Genomic DNA, 18,147 nt, shown 5'->3' on the forward strand with positions numbered 1-18,147 from the left:
TTCTAGTCCAGTCCTGCGCAGATAAATAGATGTGTCTTAAGCTCGCGGCGGAAAGTTCGAAGGTCAGGAAGTTGGCGAAGACCTGGGGGAAGCTCGTTCCAGAGAGTGGGGGCCCCCACAGAAAAGGCCCTTCCCCTGGGTGTCGCCAGTCGGCATTGCCTGGCCGACGGCACCCTGAGGAGTCCCTCTCTGTGAGAGCGCACGGGTCGGTGAGAGGCATTCGGTGGCAGCAGACGGTCCCGTAAGTAGCCCGGCCCTATGCCATGGAGCGCTTTGAAGATCATTACCAAAACCTTGAAGCGCACCCGGAAGGCCATAGGCAGCCAGTGCAGTCTGCGCAGGAGAGGTGTTACGTGGGAGCCACGAGGGGCTCCCTCTATCACCCGCGCAGCCGCATTCTGAACTACCTGGAGTCTCCGGGTGCTCCTCAAGGGGAGCCCCATGTAGAGAGCATTGTAGTAATCCAGATGAGATGTCATGAGAGCATGAGTGACCGTGCATAGGGCATCCCGGTCTAGAAAGGGGCGCAACTGGCGAACCAGGCGAACCTGGTGAAAAGCTCTCCTGGAGACGGCCGTCAAATGGTCTTCGAAAGACAGTCGTCCATCCAGGAGGACGCCCAAGTTGCGCACCCTCTCCATTGGGGCCAATGACTCGCCCCCAACAGTCAGCCGCGGCTGCAGCTGACTGTACCGGGATGCCGGCATCCACAGCCACTCCGTCTTGGAGGGATTGAGCTTGAGCCTGTTTCTCCCCATCCAGACCCGTACGGCTTCCAGACACCGGGACAACACCTCGATAGCTTCGTTGGGGTGGTCCGGTGTGGAAAAGTACAGCTGAGTGTTGTGACCCAGGTTCCTGGACCCGGAGTCCTGGATTCGGATGATTCAGAAAGTGAGGGAGAAGACCTGGCAAGCCCTGCTTCTCTTGAGCCCTTTCCCTCCCTGGCACCCACTCAAAGGGAGGAGGAGGGGCCGGCAAGGCCTGATTCCCTGGAGCCTTCTTCTGATTTGGCAATGCCCCAAGAACAGTTTTGGAGTGATGCAAGACTGCGCAGGCGTGACCGGCGCGCGCAGCAGAAGCAACATTGGGATAAAGCCAAGTCATAATTGTCATGCAGTGACATCTGCAGAGACTATAAATAGGAGGCGGGACTTCCTGGTTTTTTGTCTTGGACAAAGCAATGAATTTGCGCGGGCAAACTGTATCAATGGAGGGAAGAATATATTAGTGAGTAATTCTGGCCTTATCTGTAATTTCCTTGTTATCTCCAGAAACTTGGCAGGCCCGTGGGTAGACGTGGCCAGGACATTTATATATATGTAAATAAATCAGAAAAGGAGGCCTCTGACTGACTCTTTGCTGGGAGTATTGGGGGAAGGGAAACAGAACACTGAGTGTCGTCAGCGTACAGCTGGTACCTCACACCGAAACCACTGATGATCTCACCCAGTGGCTTCATATAGATGTTGAACAAGAGGGGCGAGAGAATCGACCCCTGAGGCACCCCACAAGTAAGGCATCTCGGGGCCAACCTCTGCCCCCCCCGTCAACACCGTCTGCAACCGATCGGAGAGATAGGAGGAGAACCACCGATGAACGGTGCCTCCCACTCCCAATCCCTCCAACCGGTGCAGCAAGATACCATGGTCGATGGTATCAAAAGCCGCTGAGAGGTCTAATAGGACCAAGGCAGAGGAATAACCCCTATCCCTGGCCCTCCAGAGATCATCCACCAACGCGACCAAAGCCGTCTCAGTGCTGTAACCGGGCCGAAAACCAGACTGGAACGGGTCTAGATAGATGGTTTCCTCCAGGTACTGGGGTAGCTGACATGCCACCACACTCTCTACAACCTTCGCCGCGAAGCGAAGGTTGGACACCGGACGATAATTACCTAAAACAGCTGGGTCCAGGGAAGGCTTCTTGAGGAGAGGCCTCACCACCACCTCCTTCAAGGCGGCTGGAAAGACCCCCTCCAACAAAGAAGCATTCGTAATCCCCTGGAGCCAGCCTCGTGTCACCTCCTGTGCGGCCAGCACCAACCAGGAGGGACACGGGTCCAGTAAACATGTGGTGGCGTTCAACCTACCCAGCAACCTGTCCATGTCCTCGGGAGCCACAGGGTCAAACTCATCCCAAATAGTCTCAACAAGACGGCTCTCTGACATCCCACCAGGATCTACCCAATTTTGGTCCAGGCCGTCCCGAAGCTGAACGATTTTGTCGTATAGATAACCACTAAACTCCTCAGCACGTCCCTGCAACGGGTCATCCCGCTCTCCCTGTTGAAGGAGAGAGCGAGTGGCCCGAAACAGGGCGGCCGGGCGGTTATCTGCTGACGCAATGAGGGAGGAGACGTAGCAACGTCTCGCTTCCCTCATTGCCACTAGGTAGGTCCTAGTATAGGACCTAACTAGTGTCTGATCAGCCTCCGAACGACTGGACCTCCAGGAACTCTCTAGGTGTCTTCTCCGGCGTTTCATCTCCCTCAGCTCCTCGGAGAACCAGGGAGCTGGTTGAGACCTACGCCGGGTCAGAGGCCGCAAAGGCACGACACGGTCCAAGGCCCCCACCGCGGCCCATTCCCAAGCCGCGACAAGTTCCTCGGCCGTGCCATGAGCCAGACCCTCAGGAAACGGCCCAAGCTCCGTCTGGAACCTCTCCGGGTCCATCAGGCGCCTGGGACGAAACCAACGTATTGGTTCCGTCTCCCTGCGGTGTTGAGTGGCAGTCAGAAAGTCCAGGCGAAGGAGAGAGTGATCTGACCATGACAAAGGTTCTATGACTAAATCCCTCAAATCCAGATCCTTCAACCACTGAAGGATGGTTTCAGAGATGAAAATCAAATCCAGTGTGCCACCCCCACTGTGAGTAGGGCCATCAACTACTTGAGTCAGGTCCAAGGCCGTCATGGAAGCCGTGAACTCCTGAGCAACTGAAGATGACATGCCGGTCGATGGCAAGTTAAAGTCCCCCATGACAATAAGTCTGGGGGTCTCCACTGCCACTCCAGCAAGCACCTCCAGGAGCTCGGGCAGAGCTGCTGTCACGCCGCAAGGAGCCAGGTACGTGACAAACAAGCCCATCTGACATCTATGGCCCCACCTCACAAAGAGGGATTCACACCCGGCAATCTGAGGTACAGTGGTCTCCCTCGGCTCCAGACTCTCTCTAATCACAACCGCCACCCCCCACCCCTACCCTGGGCCCTCGGTTGATGGAATGCTCGGAAACCCGGTGGGCACATTTGAACAAGGGGCACGCCCCCTTCTGCGCCCAACCAGGTCTCCGTAACGCCCATAAGGTCCGCAGCACCCCCCTGACTAAGATCATAAATTAGGGGGGCCTTATTGACCACGGACTGTGCGTTGCACAGCATCAGCCGAAGGCCCAGGCTCTGAGGGTCTTGATCATCCGGGAAACGGGAGAAGTCTGAGGGCTCGGGGCGCGCGATCGCCTGCAAGCATTGAGCGCGTGCCCCCATAGAACGATATGAGCCCCCACTTCCATCATATCTGCCCCTCCCACTTACCATACAAATAAGACCACCCTCAACAGGCGGTCTTATAAAAGTGCGACAGAACATATTATGAGTTCAAAGGAGTTATGAGCTGAACCCATCTTTGGAATACTGAGTTGAAAGGTAGAAAGAAATAGTTTTTTCATTCACGCATGCAAAGTAATCAGATGACATTATTTCAGAGCACTGGCTATTTGTACCAGCAAGAAAGATGTTATATAATGACGTATCAGCATTCTCAATTGTGAGCTACACCCAGAGTTGTTTGCTGAGATGGGTGGCTATAGAAATCAAATGAATGAATGAATGAATGAATGAATGAATGAATGAATGAATGAATGAATGAATGAATCTATGAATTCCCAGTGGACCATTCTGTTACCAAAAGAAGACCATTTGAGTCTTGCTTTTATTAAAACCATGTCATATTTATATATCAAATTCATATAGCTGCCCATTCTCCAGGTGGCTATAGGCTAAAACATATGAAGAATGGTTGCAGAAATTGGGTATGTGTAGATTAGTGTGGAGGGGGAAGATTAAGGGTGACATGAAAGCAGTGTTCCAATATTTGAGGGGCTGCCACAAAGAAGAGAGGGTGAACCTATTTACAAAGCACCAGAAGGCCAGACAAGAGGCAATGTTTGGAAACTAACGAAGGAGAGAACCAAGCTAGAACTAAGGAGAAATTTCCTGAGCACGAGAACAATAAACCAGTGGAATGGGTTGCCCTCAGAAGTTGTGAGTGCTCCATTGCTGGGGGCTTTTAAGAGACTGGACAGCCACTTGTCTGGAATGGTATAAGGTCTTTTACTTGAGCAGGGAGTTGGGATAGCAGACCTCCAATGTCCCCTCCAACTAATTCTGTTCTGTTTTGTTCATCTCATCACTTGGGGAGATTAATAGCCCCACAATCGGAAGGGGTATTAGTGTACGCACCATTAACTTTGACATGTTAACTCAATCACTGTCCAAGCATTCATGGTGGGCCAAAGCTGTAACTCCTTGGGCTACTGTTAAAAAGCAGTAACAGGATTATCTTATTGTAAGTACTCCTTTCCTCACATATTTAATAAGTGGTTAACATGATTCTTCCTTTTATTTCGCTGACTGTTGTTTCCAGCCACAGTTGGCACAGTGTCATCTACTTTGTTTTATCAAATATTGATTGGGAGAGAAAGAAGGGTGAAAAAATGGAATCGCAGTTTTGAGATGCAACCACAAAGCATTCATCATATTCAGCACCAGAGTCAGAAATGTACAATAGTGGTCAAAATTGTGGAAACCTTTTGGGAAAAGTGTATTTTCTAAAACTAGCTAATAACACCACTTTTCTTTTTTTAAATAGTACCATAAAATTATATATCAAGGGAAAGGTAATTTAAGCAAGAATGTAATGCAATAACTTTTATGAAGGATTTGCTTCATAGCAAATAGCAATAGCAGTTACAGTATAAAGAAGAAAAGTGACACACATAGAAAAAATGATATACAAAAATTATTACCATAGAAAAAACAAGATATACAAAAATTATCACCATATCAGTTAATACTTAGTTGAGTAACCTTTAGCATGAATTAGGACCTTACAACATCTTCCCATGGAGTGAACCAAGTCTTTTAGTTCTGCAGCTGTTATAATGTGAAACCAAGATTAAATGATTGCTTCTATTAACTGGGGTTTATTGCTGGGTCATTTCTGACTAGCAAGTTTCCTTAGTTGGCTCCATAGATTTTCAATTGGGTTAAGGTCTGGGCTATTCCCAGGCCATTCCAGCAGTGGAATATGATTATCTTGAAACTCAAAAAAATAAAATAAAGTGGTGTTATTAGCCATCAAACCTCAAAAATACACTTTTCTCAAAAGGTTTCTACAATTTTGGCCATTACTGTAGATAGTAAAAGAAGAGGTAGATAGTTCCAGTTCATTAAGTGACCCCATATTTCATATAAAATTCTGATTCTTACATAATTTACAGAAGAAAGTTCTTTTAAAACAGGGGTCTCCAAACCCCAGTCTGTGGACTGATACTAGTCTGTAGTCCATTGGAAACAGGGCCATGCAAGTGGCAAGTGAGCATATGAAACTCCATTTTCACATGTGAAACCATCCCTCCCGCCCTGCCACTGCAGAGCCAGAAAGGTTGGGGACCACTGTTTTAAAATATACATTAAATAACATTAAATAAGTGCAAGTAAGCATAAGCAGAACAAACCATGGCATGCAATTCATTAGTGGTGTCACATTTATCCTTAAACATTTTTAGTGGAGCAAACATTAGCTTGTCATATATTTAGAAATTCTGTTTCTTAAACTCCAGTTTGACCAGGCATAGTGCCAATAAATACAAGTTTTGGAGCTAATTATATCCAGGATATGAATTAAAAATTATTACTCAAACAGCCAGGCATCTTTATTTGGATAGGGTACTTTCTAGAGGTATTCAAGATCAATGTCTAAAAAAGACTGTTGTGGGAGAATGGGAGATTGATCCAAACAAATTTGGTAAGGTTGTGTGTGTGTGTGTGTGTGTGTGTGTGTGTGTGTGTATGTGTGTGTGTGTGTGTGTGTGCTGCTTACCAAATTAAAAATGTAACGTATTTTTCCTGTTCAAGTGAATAATTGCTATCAGATAATTGCTACTAGAGGAAAATGGGTCTCATATATACTTTGCAACTTTTTACATCTTCTCTATTTATCCCAATATTGTATATGCTTTAATAATACAAATGGTGTTCCCAAACTACGTTCAGCAGCAGTATATCCAATAACAATGAATAAATTTTACAAATGAATGCAAACAATAATTGAAGTTTATGTACTTTCCAGTTATCTCCATAGAATCTCTTTAATTTTTCACCTTTCTTTAAATCAGCAAATTGACATTTTATCTGTCTTTTCATTAAAATTCGTGACATTAAAAACAAACAAACACCACTAGCCTCCAAAGAGCTCTGCAATTTGCAAGAACAGACTTTCCATCATTTCTCCCCTTTCACTCTTTACTAATCCACCCCCATTTCAGACTTAACAAGGTTCAGGATTGTGCAATCTCCATACCTCCCCCTTCCTTACAGTTCCCATCCAAAAAAATTAATAATAACCAGAAGCACTCCTCTTACAGCTCCAGGACTAGAATTACTCATTCATTCAAGCTCAGACATTCCCCCAGTATTATTTAAGGGCTTTCTCTCTAGGAATCGTCTCTGCTCCAGTCTTGCAAGAGATTAAGACACCGAGAATTTTACAGAAGCAGTTGGGAAATTCTATCCAAAAATGTTTCCTTTTATGATTCTGTTTTTTGCACTCTGTTATTCTTCATTTACTCAGAACACAGATGAGTATGATGATCTCTTCTTCCTGAATTTTGATAATGAAATAGAAAGTGTAATTCCTGCAACAGAAGAAAGTAAGTATTTTGCCTTTCTTCCTTAGTTTTTAACTGAAAACAAATTGTTTTTTGCATTAACAGCAGAATTAGTACTCTGATTGTTGTAAAATCTGCAGTTAGCAAACTTAAAAATAGCAATGTTTCAGAAAGGAGAAAGGAAAGGAAAGGAGGCAGGGAAATTTCTCTGCTCTTATTTTCTAGCTTATGTCCTTGTCTTCTTTTCTAGAGAAAGAAAGCGTGTAAATAGCCTTGGAATACATCTTTCTTTTGAGAAAATAAAGTTCAAACGTAGAGAATTGTTTACTATGTGCTCTGTTTCAGCCATTTCATGTGATTGTCAGCGAGAACACACAGAATGGGACAAGCTCTTCATTATGCTTGAGAATTCCCAGATGAAGGAAAACATGCTGCTTGAGTCTCTGGATGAAATCCTTAAGGTGGAGCTGCAGATGCTGAGAGCAGAAATGCTGCAGTTTGTGGAAAACTTTGCTGGCACGTGCACCACATATCTCGAGAAAACAACCACTCAGATCTGGAGCCAAATGGACCAGATGATAACAAAGAGCAGAGCTTCTGGAGGTGGGTCTGCGATGCTTCATCAGATCAAGCAAGAAAAGATTCTCCAAGACATTCTGCAGTTAAACCAAAATCTTTCCAACCGACTCAGCCAGCTCGAGCGTGCCTGGCAGTGGAGAGTCGAAGAGGGTGATCAGCGGAGCCATTCATCAGAGGAAGGTAGAGTCGGCTATATAACTCATGGAAGCAATTTCATGTTGAAGTCACTGTGGCAAGAGCTGCAGGAAACAAAAGTTGAACTAAAAGGATCTCAGAAGAAGACCACAAAGCCTTCATTGCCAGCTGGTGAGTCAGATTCTTTTTCCAATGTTACCTTTGCCTTACACATTCATTCCCAGCCAACCACGTTCCTTACACATTCATTCCCAACCAACCATGTTAACCTTAAGTTTGTTTAACAACCTTACCTGATGCTTTGCTTATAGAGAAGAGGACATTATTAGCATAAATTTGGAGACAACTACATGGGAGTAAGTTCAACTTCTATTGTATAGCAGCCAAACAGTATAAACTTACAGTGTAATGTGTATGTCACTCTGAATATTCATTGCTTCAGCTATGTTGCTGTAGCTTAAAATATGTTCATTGAATAATTACACTTGACCAATAGAAGCTCCAAAAACATCTACATATCTTATTAGTAAAGCAATGATGAAGTTTTGCCAAGTCACTTGCAGTTATCCTCTTCCATTCTTAATTTTATTTTGCCGATCCAGTAACAACAATAATTCATTGACAGTCCCAGTCAATTCAGTTTTCTGGCTGTTCCTCTGCTCTGCCTTCTTCTAACATACCTGCTGATTCTTTCACTGCATTCCTCAGGGGCTACTTCTGAACACAATTTGACCTTGTGAGCTCACTCATTATGTCAACAGACTATTCATCAATTTAATTCTCACGCTTCAGGGCATAAACAGATCCTCCACAGGGGTTCAGGAAAGTGGAATAGCTTAGACTCTGTGAAGCACAACTGCACAGTCATATATCACAAAGATTCCCCTGAACCATTCCAGTTGCCTTTTAATACCCAATCTGGACAAACCATGATTTATGTTAAGATAAATAATGAAACTATTTATGTTAGATAACTTTGAAACATATTCTCCGACCCCATTTAAAGTCTAACTTGTTATTTTTAAGGCAGCTCTATTTGTCATACCTAGATGTTCTCTGAGGCTGATTTTAAATAACTATTGGGATAATATAGAAAGAATGATATAGGTCTCATGTAATTAACCACACAAAAGAAGAATTTGCCACACTTACAAGAGGTTCTTGCTATTCTGTGACATGCCATACACTGATTAGTAAAGCAACAGCTGACTGTGATTTTGAATCACTGCTTTTATTTTATAAAAATATAGTGTTGAGAAATAAGCAGATGGTTAAATAAGTCATGCTATGTGATGTCTGTTCGTTAGTCCAAAAAGTTTGTAAGAATCACAGTCATTATGTAGAGGTCCTATCAAATGTATGTGAAAAGAGGAAAGTCCTATATTGACAAGCATCCAAATTTTTGGTAATTTACAACTGTTCCAGAAAAATGTTAATTTAATTTGAACATGATAAGAATATATACGCTTGAATAAGCACACGGGGAAAGCATAACATAGATAATGCTCTAGTGCTCACACTGATTAATTTTGCAAATGTAAAGGTCACATCAAAAAGCTGTGCTTAAAAATACTGTTACTATTTTACTATTTTTTAAAAGGCCCACATCTATCTCAAAGGAGTTATAGAAACTCCTGATGGATCCTGAGTGATGTTAGCGGGGAGGATAGGAAATTATTAACAATATACTTCTTGATCAACCATTTGTTTTGCTAAGGTATCTAGAATTAATACATCAAATAATCTTAATAGCTATATATTTTTACTTATGATAAATAATATGTAATAACTATATATTAAAACTATATATTAAAACTAATCAAGGAGAAAACAAACCCAGAACTAAGGAGAAATTTCCTGACAGTTAGAACAATTAATCAGTGGAACAACTTGCCTCCAGAAGTTGTGAATGCTCCCACACTGGAGGTTTTAAAGAAGAGATTGGACCACCATTTGTCTGAAATTGTATAGGGTCTCTGCTTGAGTAGGGGGGTTGGACTAGAATACCTCTAAGTTCCCTTCCAACTCTGTTATTGTGTTATTCTGTTATATTCATGTCATAAAGGTAAAGCAATTCATTGAGTATTCCTTTTGCAAAGATTTTACTAAAGTACCCAGAAGCACTTTTAGTACTATTTACTTCTGAGTGCTTCCCACAAAGTTTTGCATTATGCTCTCAAAACTTGAAAATGGTGTTAACAGGAAGTCCAGAGAATGTCGTCTTTGAATGTCTCTTTCTTCCCCATCCTAATTTTTAAATATTTGCTTTTACCAGAAAAGTCCACCAGAGAGGTAAGAATGAAATAGTTGAAGAATTTCTTTTGTTTGATAATGCTAGCAGCCATCAGGCTAAAAGTTATCTTGATTTTCTGTGAGAAAGTCATACCATAAGTAACCATCTGCTCTTCCCTTCCCTTTACAACATTTCAAAATAAAAAATGTGTGGTGTGCTTTGTCATATTGTTGTAAGCTTCCCAATCCCACTTCACTTTGGCTACTGCCTGAAAGAGGGAATCTCACAATGAAATGATGTCACACATGTTTCCCATTACTGACTGCTACAGAAGACAGGGAGGAGCAGGACAAAAATATTGCTTTTTTCTAAAATCTGGAGGAAAATCCATGGCGCAATTGAACTAATCTATGAAGTGCTAAGTCCAACATAACTCCACCAAATTTGCAGGACCTGTTCTTAATTTACCACGTTCTGGCCAATGATATCACTCAGTTCTATTTGTTTTGACAAGGGGGAGGACATTCATAATTTGATTAAGAACAAAAAGACTGACTTTATAAAAATATTCCACAGATCCCTCTGGAAATTTTTTTTTCAAAAGAGTTTTAAGCAACTGGTTTTGATTTCTCACATATTTTGGATTTCTGCCAGGTTGATTCTTAAGGGTTTTTGTGATCATACTATTGTTGGTGACTTATAAAGCTGGTTTTCATTTTGTCTACCCTTGATAATAAAGTTAGAAATTTTGATAATTAAAAAGCCATGTCACTACACAAAGCTCTTTGCCCTTTGAAGAAGTATTCCTGCAGATTTTCATGACCTGTTGCCCCTATTCTCAGTGGTCAAAGCATTTTAACATTCTTAGAACTCAAAGCATATGACACCAGCACAGCATGAGAAAATAGAAAAAGTATACTAATTATTACAGCTGTGATTTCAATATTCGTTTTACTTCAAGTTCAAAGAATCTAAAATGTGATGTTTGTTGATTATTCATCATACTGTATCTCAATTTCCTGTAATTGGTCTGTCATATATTTATTAAAATATTTGAAATTGTCAACCGAGTTCAAGTCTTGCCATAACCATGAAAGCCAACTGGGTGACTTTGGGCCAGTCACCCTATCACAACCCAACCCACCTCATAGGATTGTTGTGGGGACAATAGGAGGAGGAAGGTGTGATGGTTATATTTGCTGCCTTGAGTTATTTGTAAAAATAATAAAGGTGGGAAATAAGTAAGTATAGAAAGTATAACTATAATTCAATAAAGTTTCTGTTTCTCATAGCTTCAAATTGTTTATCCTATAGGTCTTTACCTATTATTTTTGTACAGTTGTGGTCTTTTTGAACAAAACAGTAGATTACAACATGAAAAATTCATTCTAGACCATGAGTTTTCAATCCATGAAAATGTGTATCCACTCACTTTGGAGTAGCATAAGATAATAGGTTTTTTAAATGGGAAAATGATATGAAGTATTTCTTTTCTGATATTAAAATAGCCAAGGGTCTAGTGTAACACTCTGATAAACTTCAATACATATTGAGATACTTAATAAACATACTCTGTAAATTATTCCACTGATAAAGTTCTCCTTCCTCATTTCTACATGCTGAATTTAAGCAGATATAGAGATGCATGTAACCCACAGATAAAACAATTAGATTACTTTCATTTGTAATTATAGATGCATTTAACCCTAACACTTTGCTAACACATTTCTGTTTATTGTACATTTAATTTGTAATAATAATCTTAAATTGGATTTTATAAATTTAAAAATACAGATGTAGAAACTATTTTCGTTGATGTAATAAAAAAATGTCAGAAATCCAATGGGTGAAAAGGCTAACCAGAAAAGAAAATTCTAATCCTTATGATAGTATATAATCAAAACAAATATAAAGTTTTGGGAAACTCAGATTCTTTAACATGCTTTTTCCCAAATAGAAAGTCCAACAATGTTTATGTAACTTTTGAATTGGCCAAATGTTTACATATATTTGCACTCAGAAGTGTTTCTGAGTGAGAATGAGAGACAAAGGGTTTCTCCAGCTCCACCCCACTCCCATGGTATGGAGATGGATCTCCAAAGAAATTATGAAAAGTTAATGAGGAAAACCTATGGGAATCACCTGGCAGTTTGCTGAAAGAGATATCAGCAAGAGATTAGTTACGTGTAACAAAAATGTACATTATTTATTTTCCAATTATTGCATCACAATATAAATTCTTGATGAACAGAGGATTATCTAATTCGGTATGAAATGGTCTTAGATTCTTAGAGTCACTGATCCCTTCCCTTTTCAAAGGTTGTAGAGTATGTGGGCATTTTTTTTGTCCCTTCGAGTCAGTGTTGACTCATGGCAACTGCATAGACTAGTCCCTGCAGTTTATTTGACAAAATTCCAGAAGTGCTTTGCCATATGAAGAATGGTTGCAGGAACTGGGTAAGTCTAGTTTAATGAAAAGAAGGATTAGGGGAGACATGATAGCAGAGTTCCAATATCTCAGGGGCTGCCACAAAGAAGAGGGAGTCAAGCTATTCTCCAAAGCACCTGAGGGTAGAACAAGAAGCAATGGGTGGAAACTAATCAAGGAGTGAAGCAACTTAAAACTAAGGAGAAATTTCCTGACAGTTAGAACAATTAACAACTGGAACAACTTCCCTCCAGAAGTTGTGAATGCTCCAACACTGGAAGTTTTAAAGAAGATGTTAGATAACCATTTGTCTGAAGGGGCATATGGTTTCCAGCTTAAGCAGGGGGTTGGATAGAAGTCCTCCAAGGTCCCTTCCAACTCTGTTATTTATTCTATTGCTTTCTTCCTAGGGCTGAGAAAAAGTGACTTGCCTAAGATCATCCAAACTAAGGCAGAACTAGAACTCACGGTTTTCTTAACCACTATACCTTTTTGCCATCGTGTGGCAAGAGGGGGGAGGGGGGTTGTGCACATATGTATCCACACCCATAATTCTCTGCATCCTGCCCCCATGCATATGCACGTGACCCCCCCTGCTCCCCCTGCTCCCCCTGCTCCCCCTGCTCCCCCTGCTCCTGGCACGTGGTGGCCCGGTAGGCCCATTTTTCTTTCTCACCTGGCTCCAGAGTCTTTCTAGGAGTCTGGGGAGGGTGAAAATAGCCTTCCCCACTCCCCCAGAGGCCCTCCAGATGCCAGAAATTGCCCATTTGCCAACTTCTAGTAGGACTGGAAGTTGGCAAATGGGCCATTTTCTGCCTCTGGAGGACCTCCGGGGGGGGGAGGCCATTTTCACTCTCCCCAGACTCCTAGAGAGGCTCTGGAGGCTGGGGACAGCAAAAAATGGGCCTTCCTGTCCCAATGGAAGTTGGTAAATAGGCCGTTTTTGGCCTCTAGTGGGGAAGGCCGTTTTCACCCTCCCCAGACTCCTAGAAAGGCTCTGGAGCCAGGTGAGAGAGAAAAACAGGCCTTCCCCACCCCCCACCCCGAGGCTCTCCAGAGGCAAAAAACAAACTGTTTCCCTAGTTCTGGTGGGTCCAGAAGGCTGAAAATCAGCTGGCAGGCATGCGTATGCGCACCGGAGCTGAGCTGCATGCCCACTGATATGGCTAGGTGTGCCACCTATGGCATGTGTGCCATAGGTTTGCCATTATGGCACTATACCAAACAGTCTCTGTGAAAAGATATCACAAAAAGCGAAAGAATATATTTGCTTAAAATCCAAAAGAGCCATTGTTACTCATAATACAGTTGCCTAATTAACATAATTTAACTGATACTTAGAATTATATTACATTATGATTATCCCAGATGTGCATGAGCCTTCAGTATAATCGATAACAATTACATTCTGTTTTTCTTACAGGTTGTGAAACAGTTCTTTTTTTCCCAATGCGTTCCAAAAAGATCTTCGTGAGTGTTCATCCAACTGAGATGTCACTCGTCTCCTTCACTGCCTGCACATGGGTTAAGGTAACTGAAGCATTGGACAAAACTATTGTATTCTCATATGGAACAAAGGACAATCCCTATGAAATTCAGCTTTATCTGAACTATGACTCTGTGGTTCTCGCCGTAAAAAGTAATCTCAACAAGATATCCGCCCCAAAGGTAATTTCTTCCGGAGAGTGGACTCACATCTGCAGTACTTGGGGTTCAGTCAATGGAACCATATCTTTATCAATAAATGGAAAGATTGTGGTCACCTCTTCTGAAATATCTGAAGACCACATCATCCCAGATGGTGGAATTTTGCAGATTGGCCAGGAAAAGAATGGCTGTTGTGTTGGTGGCGGTTTCAATGAATCTTTAGCTTTTTCTGGAAAAATAACTGGCTTTAATATTTGGGACCGAATCCTTAGTGACGAAGAGATAATAAGACAATCTGAAGAAGATGCCTGTAATAGCCGTGGCAACATAGTGGGCTGGGGAGTTACGGAGATTCTGCCTCATGGAGGGGCTCAGTATGTTTTTAGCCCCTGAATTTATGTTCTTCAAAGCTCTATATAAAATCAAACCAATAAACAGAACTTATAAAATCTGAATATATATACATATATTTAGAATTGGTCCATGATACAGTTTCCACAAGAAAAACAGTGGTATAGAGAACACTCAGAAGCCAGTTATCTCTGCTTCACATAAGAAACTCTGAATGAGGCTTCACATGGCAAGAAGCCTTTGGATCACTGCCATGGCTACTACTATAAGCCAATATTTCTGCTCTCCAGATTCCGTAAAAAAGAACAGTGCTCTCCACAAATGGATATAGCTGCTTTCAAACAAGTACTTGCTAAGCCAGTAAGATGAATTTTATTCACATGAAATCTCATTCATAGAGAAATCATGTTATAAGGCATAATTTAAAATTGCTACCATATGAAAGCTAAAATATTGGCTCTTTAATATATCTTGTTAAGAGTCAGCATGTAAGCATGCTGGTCTAGACTTCTCTATGGATCCAACATTCTCTAAGTACGTATCTTAATCATACCCCAAAACTATTTTCGAAGATACTCTGAATTATACATGATTAGCACCTATCAGGGTAAGAAGGTTCAATAGCAGTAATGATATTGAAAATGTTGCTAGCGGGAGCTTCTGGTAGGATTATCCTTGTTGATAAAATCTAAGGAGAAGTGTGGAGCTATAAGTAATCCATAATGGAGTCAAAGGGTTCTGCAGTTCTGAGGAAAATTAGAAAATGTCAAAATGAAATCTAGAAGAAAGCCATAATAAATCATTTCTGGATTGTTGCCAAGAAAATTATATGAAATGGGTCAAATCCTTTAGGCAATTTTGGTTGCTAGACAATAAGATTGGCGGGGGGAGGAGAAGAAACCTAGCTACTGGAAAGAAAGGTGAATTTTCACTAGCAGATCTATAGATGAGGATATGGCGAAAACAGAGTGACAAAGAAGTCTGGTCATTGTTGAAGTCAGAACTGAAAAACAAGTTTATCTTTGACAAAGACAAATAAAACAATGGAATAAGTATGGATCAAACAAAACTTGAAACTATTAAAATGGAATTGAAGCATGCTAAATTAGATATTTTCTGAATCAGTGAACATTGGTGGACTGCACTAGATCACCTCAGTTCAGATGATAATGTGATATATTATTCAGAGCATAAGTTCATACAAAGAGATGGAATGACAGTGACACCCCAAAAGAATATCACTAAGTTTGTACTGGCTATGAACCAATAAATAGTAGGTTCATATTTATTAGAATTGGCATATATTCACTGAGAGAACATCATTGTTATACAAATGTGTGCTGCTATTTGAAACACAACAGAAGATATTAAAGAAATCTATAGTAATTTGCAAATGGTGCTAAATGTAACAGCAGAAAAGGCTACAGTATGTCTGGTGCATAGTTTGTTAAACACAATGATACAATAAATAGTTTAATATAGTTTTTGCAAAGATAATTCTTTGTTCGTTGCCAATGCCTGCTTCAAATAATACACAGGCATCACTAGATTGACAACATCAGAATACAATTTGTTATAACATAGGAAAAAGAATTGTAAAATCCAATCAGCCAGATCCCTTCCAAGTGTATATTATAGAATATACTATGTCAAATTCATATGGTGTCAAATACTTGGGATAAACATAAAAGTTTTTTAAAAATAGGTGTGACAGCAAAATTGGATTTGAAGACATATAGTCAGAATATAAAATCAAAATAGAACAAATCAATATGCTTAACTTATGCAAGAGAGTATCTGAGGAATTATGGAACTAGATAAGAGACACTGTGAAAGCTGAAGTGGAACAAACTCTTCCCCAAATTTCAAGGCAGAAAAGTTTAAGTGGCTTTCAGAACAAGCTACCATGATAGCTAGGGACAGATGAATGATGAAAGCATTGGTCAAAAAGAAGGAGGTGCTATAGTTAAACACAAACTTTCAAGAAGAAAAGATAAGGAAAGATATCACAGTCAGTAATAGAGGAAATTAACAAGGAAAAAGGAGAGCCTTTTAAAAGATTATCAAAAAAATAACTGCAATAAATTACAGTTAAAGTAGAACTTTTCAAGAGATCTAACAGAAACAAATGAGATTACAGGGAAATGGAAAGATAGAAACTAATAATAGTTTAAACAGACTGATAGTACAGAGTGGCATAAATATGAGTAGAGTATATTTCAAAATTGACTGTTCTAGAAATTAGAGAAGAGGTATGAAATAAAAAAGCAGTTGTATTAAAACTTCAGAAGAAACAATTAAAGTGCTAAGAGTTCTATGTCAACAATGAGCAAGAAACTACTGTAAGAATTGAGTACAATTTAAGCGTATGTTAAATATTAAGACAAAGATATTGTCAATCAACAATGAAGAAGTGAAGATGAAGGAAGCTGTGCTGTCTTATGGGACCTTCTTGTTTGTAGGTTTTATTTTTTTTTAATGTGAATTTTGCAACTGAACTATTTAAATAGTACGAAGCAATAACTTTTTTCTGTTTTTAGTACTAGTATGTACATCTTCATAAAGTTAGCAACTTGTCCAAGGAACTTTTAATACTGGAAGCCTACCTTGCATTCAGAATGACTGCAGTTTTCTGGTTTGAAATTAATATAGCTGTATTATATTGTAAAATAAACTGATTTTGTATTGACTTTATTGAAACTATTTTTTATAAAATTGAGCTGTAAATAAAAAAAATACTTTATCAGATTGATATTACATATCATTTTCTTTAGGGTGTTCAGAATACAATACAAGCACTAAGTCAGAATGTAAAAGGGCCCTTTTCTGTTTAATTTCTATAAAAATCATGTCTCTAAAAGCAGAACAATCTCGAAACAAATAAAATTGAATAGATAGAATAGAATTTTTTATTGACCAAGTGTGATTGGACACACAAGGAATTTGTCTTGGTCATATGCTCTCTGTGGACATAAAAAAAAGATAGGTTCATCAAGAATTCTAAGGTACAACACTTAATGATAGTCATAGGGTACAAATAAGCAATCAGGAAACAATATCAATATAAATCATAAGGATACAAGCAACAAAATTACAGTCATACAGTCATAAGTGGAAGGAGATGCCAGAACCAGGAACATTAAAGATTATGAAGGAGTTATATTAGCATGTTAGCATTTGTTAAACCAAAAGTTATTCTTGAAAAACAAGACAGTAGTCTTCCCTTAAGCATGAAAGTTGGCTGTGTGTCTTTAGACCAGTAACTCTCTCTATGCCCAATCCACCACATAGGATTCTTATTGTGGAGAAAATAGAATTGGCAGCACTAGGTATTTGCATTGCCTTGAGTTGAACCAAAAATAAATACCAGTTTTAAAAAAATCAGGCAAAGGTATAAAAAGATAAATACCATACATTATTGCAAAATTACCAAGATCTCCAAACTGAATGGATAAAGCGTTTTACTGAAATAGGTTAGTAGTTATATGATACAGGCATCTCCAACACATTGGTGCCTCCAGATGTATTCAATTTCAGTTCTCATAATCTCTCAACCAGCATGACTACGGATAACAGACTCCCCACAGTAATACTTTTTTGTTTCTTTAGGATGAAAGTTTCAAAATGAAATGCTGTGAGAGTCCTTTGGGTTGACAATGACAGGAAAAAGGTTCCCCAGAAACACTGGAATTATACTTTATTGAGTTGGGCCATACGAACAGAATCTCTCAAGTCTGATTCTACTATACTTTACTTGCCCACCCAATGAATCAGGTAGAATCTTGCCCAAATCTCTTCTGAATATTATTGTTGACCCTGAAGGTGACTTATGTGTAGCTATGGTTTTTGTAGTCATTTCCTATTCTTTTTCTAAGCTTTTTCT

General features: G+C 40.2%; 2 protein-coding genes across 2 annotated transcripts in view; one reads left to right on the forward strand and one right to left on the reverse strand.

Annotated features, from left to right (window-relative positions):
* The window catches only part of VEPH1 (ventricular zone expressed PH domain containing 1), a 140,091-nt gene that overhangs the window by 105,221 nt on the left and 16,723 nt on the right, over positions 1–18,147 (reverse strand). The gene's annotated exons all lie outside the window — the stretch shown is intronic.
* Positions 6,668–16,990, forward strand: PTX3 (pentraxin 3). The gene is made up of 3 exons (XM_058188722.1): positions 6,668–6,933; positions 7,237–7,776; positions 13,690–16,990. The coding sequence occupies exons 1-3, from the start codon at positions 6,801–6,803 to the stop codon at positions 14,304–14,306; spliced, it is 1,290 nt and encodes a 429-aa protein (XP_058044705.1). The 5' UTR covers positions 6,668–6,800; the 3' UTR covers positions 14,307–16,990.

The sequence above is a fragment of the Ahaetulla prasina genome, chromosome 6, assembly GCF_028640845.1.
Source record: "Ahaetulla prasina isolate Xishuangbanna chromosome 6, ASM2864084v1, whole genome shotgun sequence".
Lineage (NCBI taxonomy): Eukaryota > Metazoa > Chordata > Lepidosauria > Squamata > Colubridae > Ahaetulla > Ahaetulla prasina.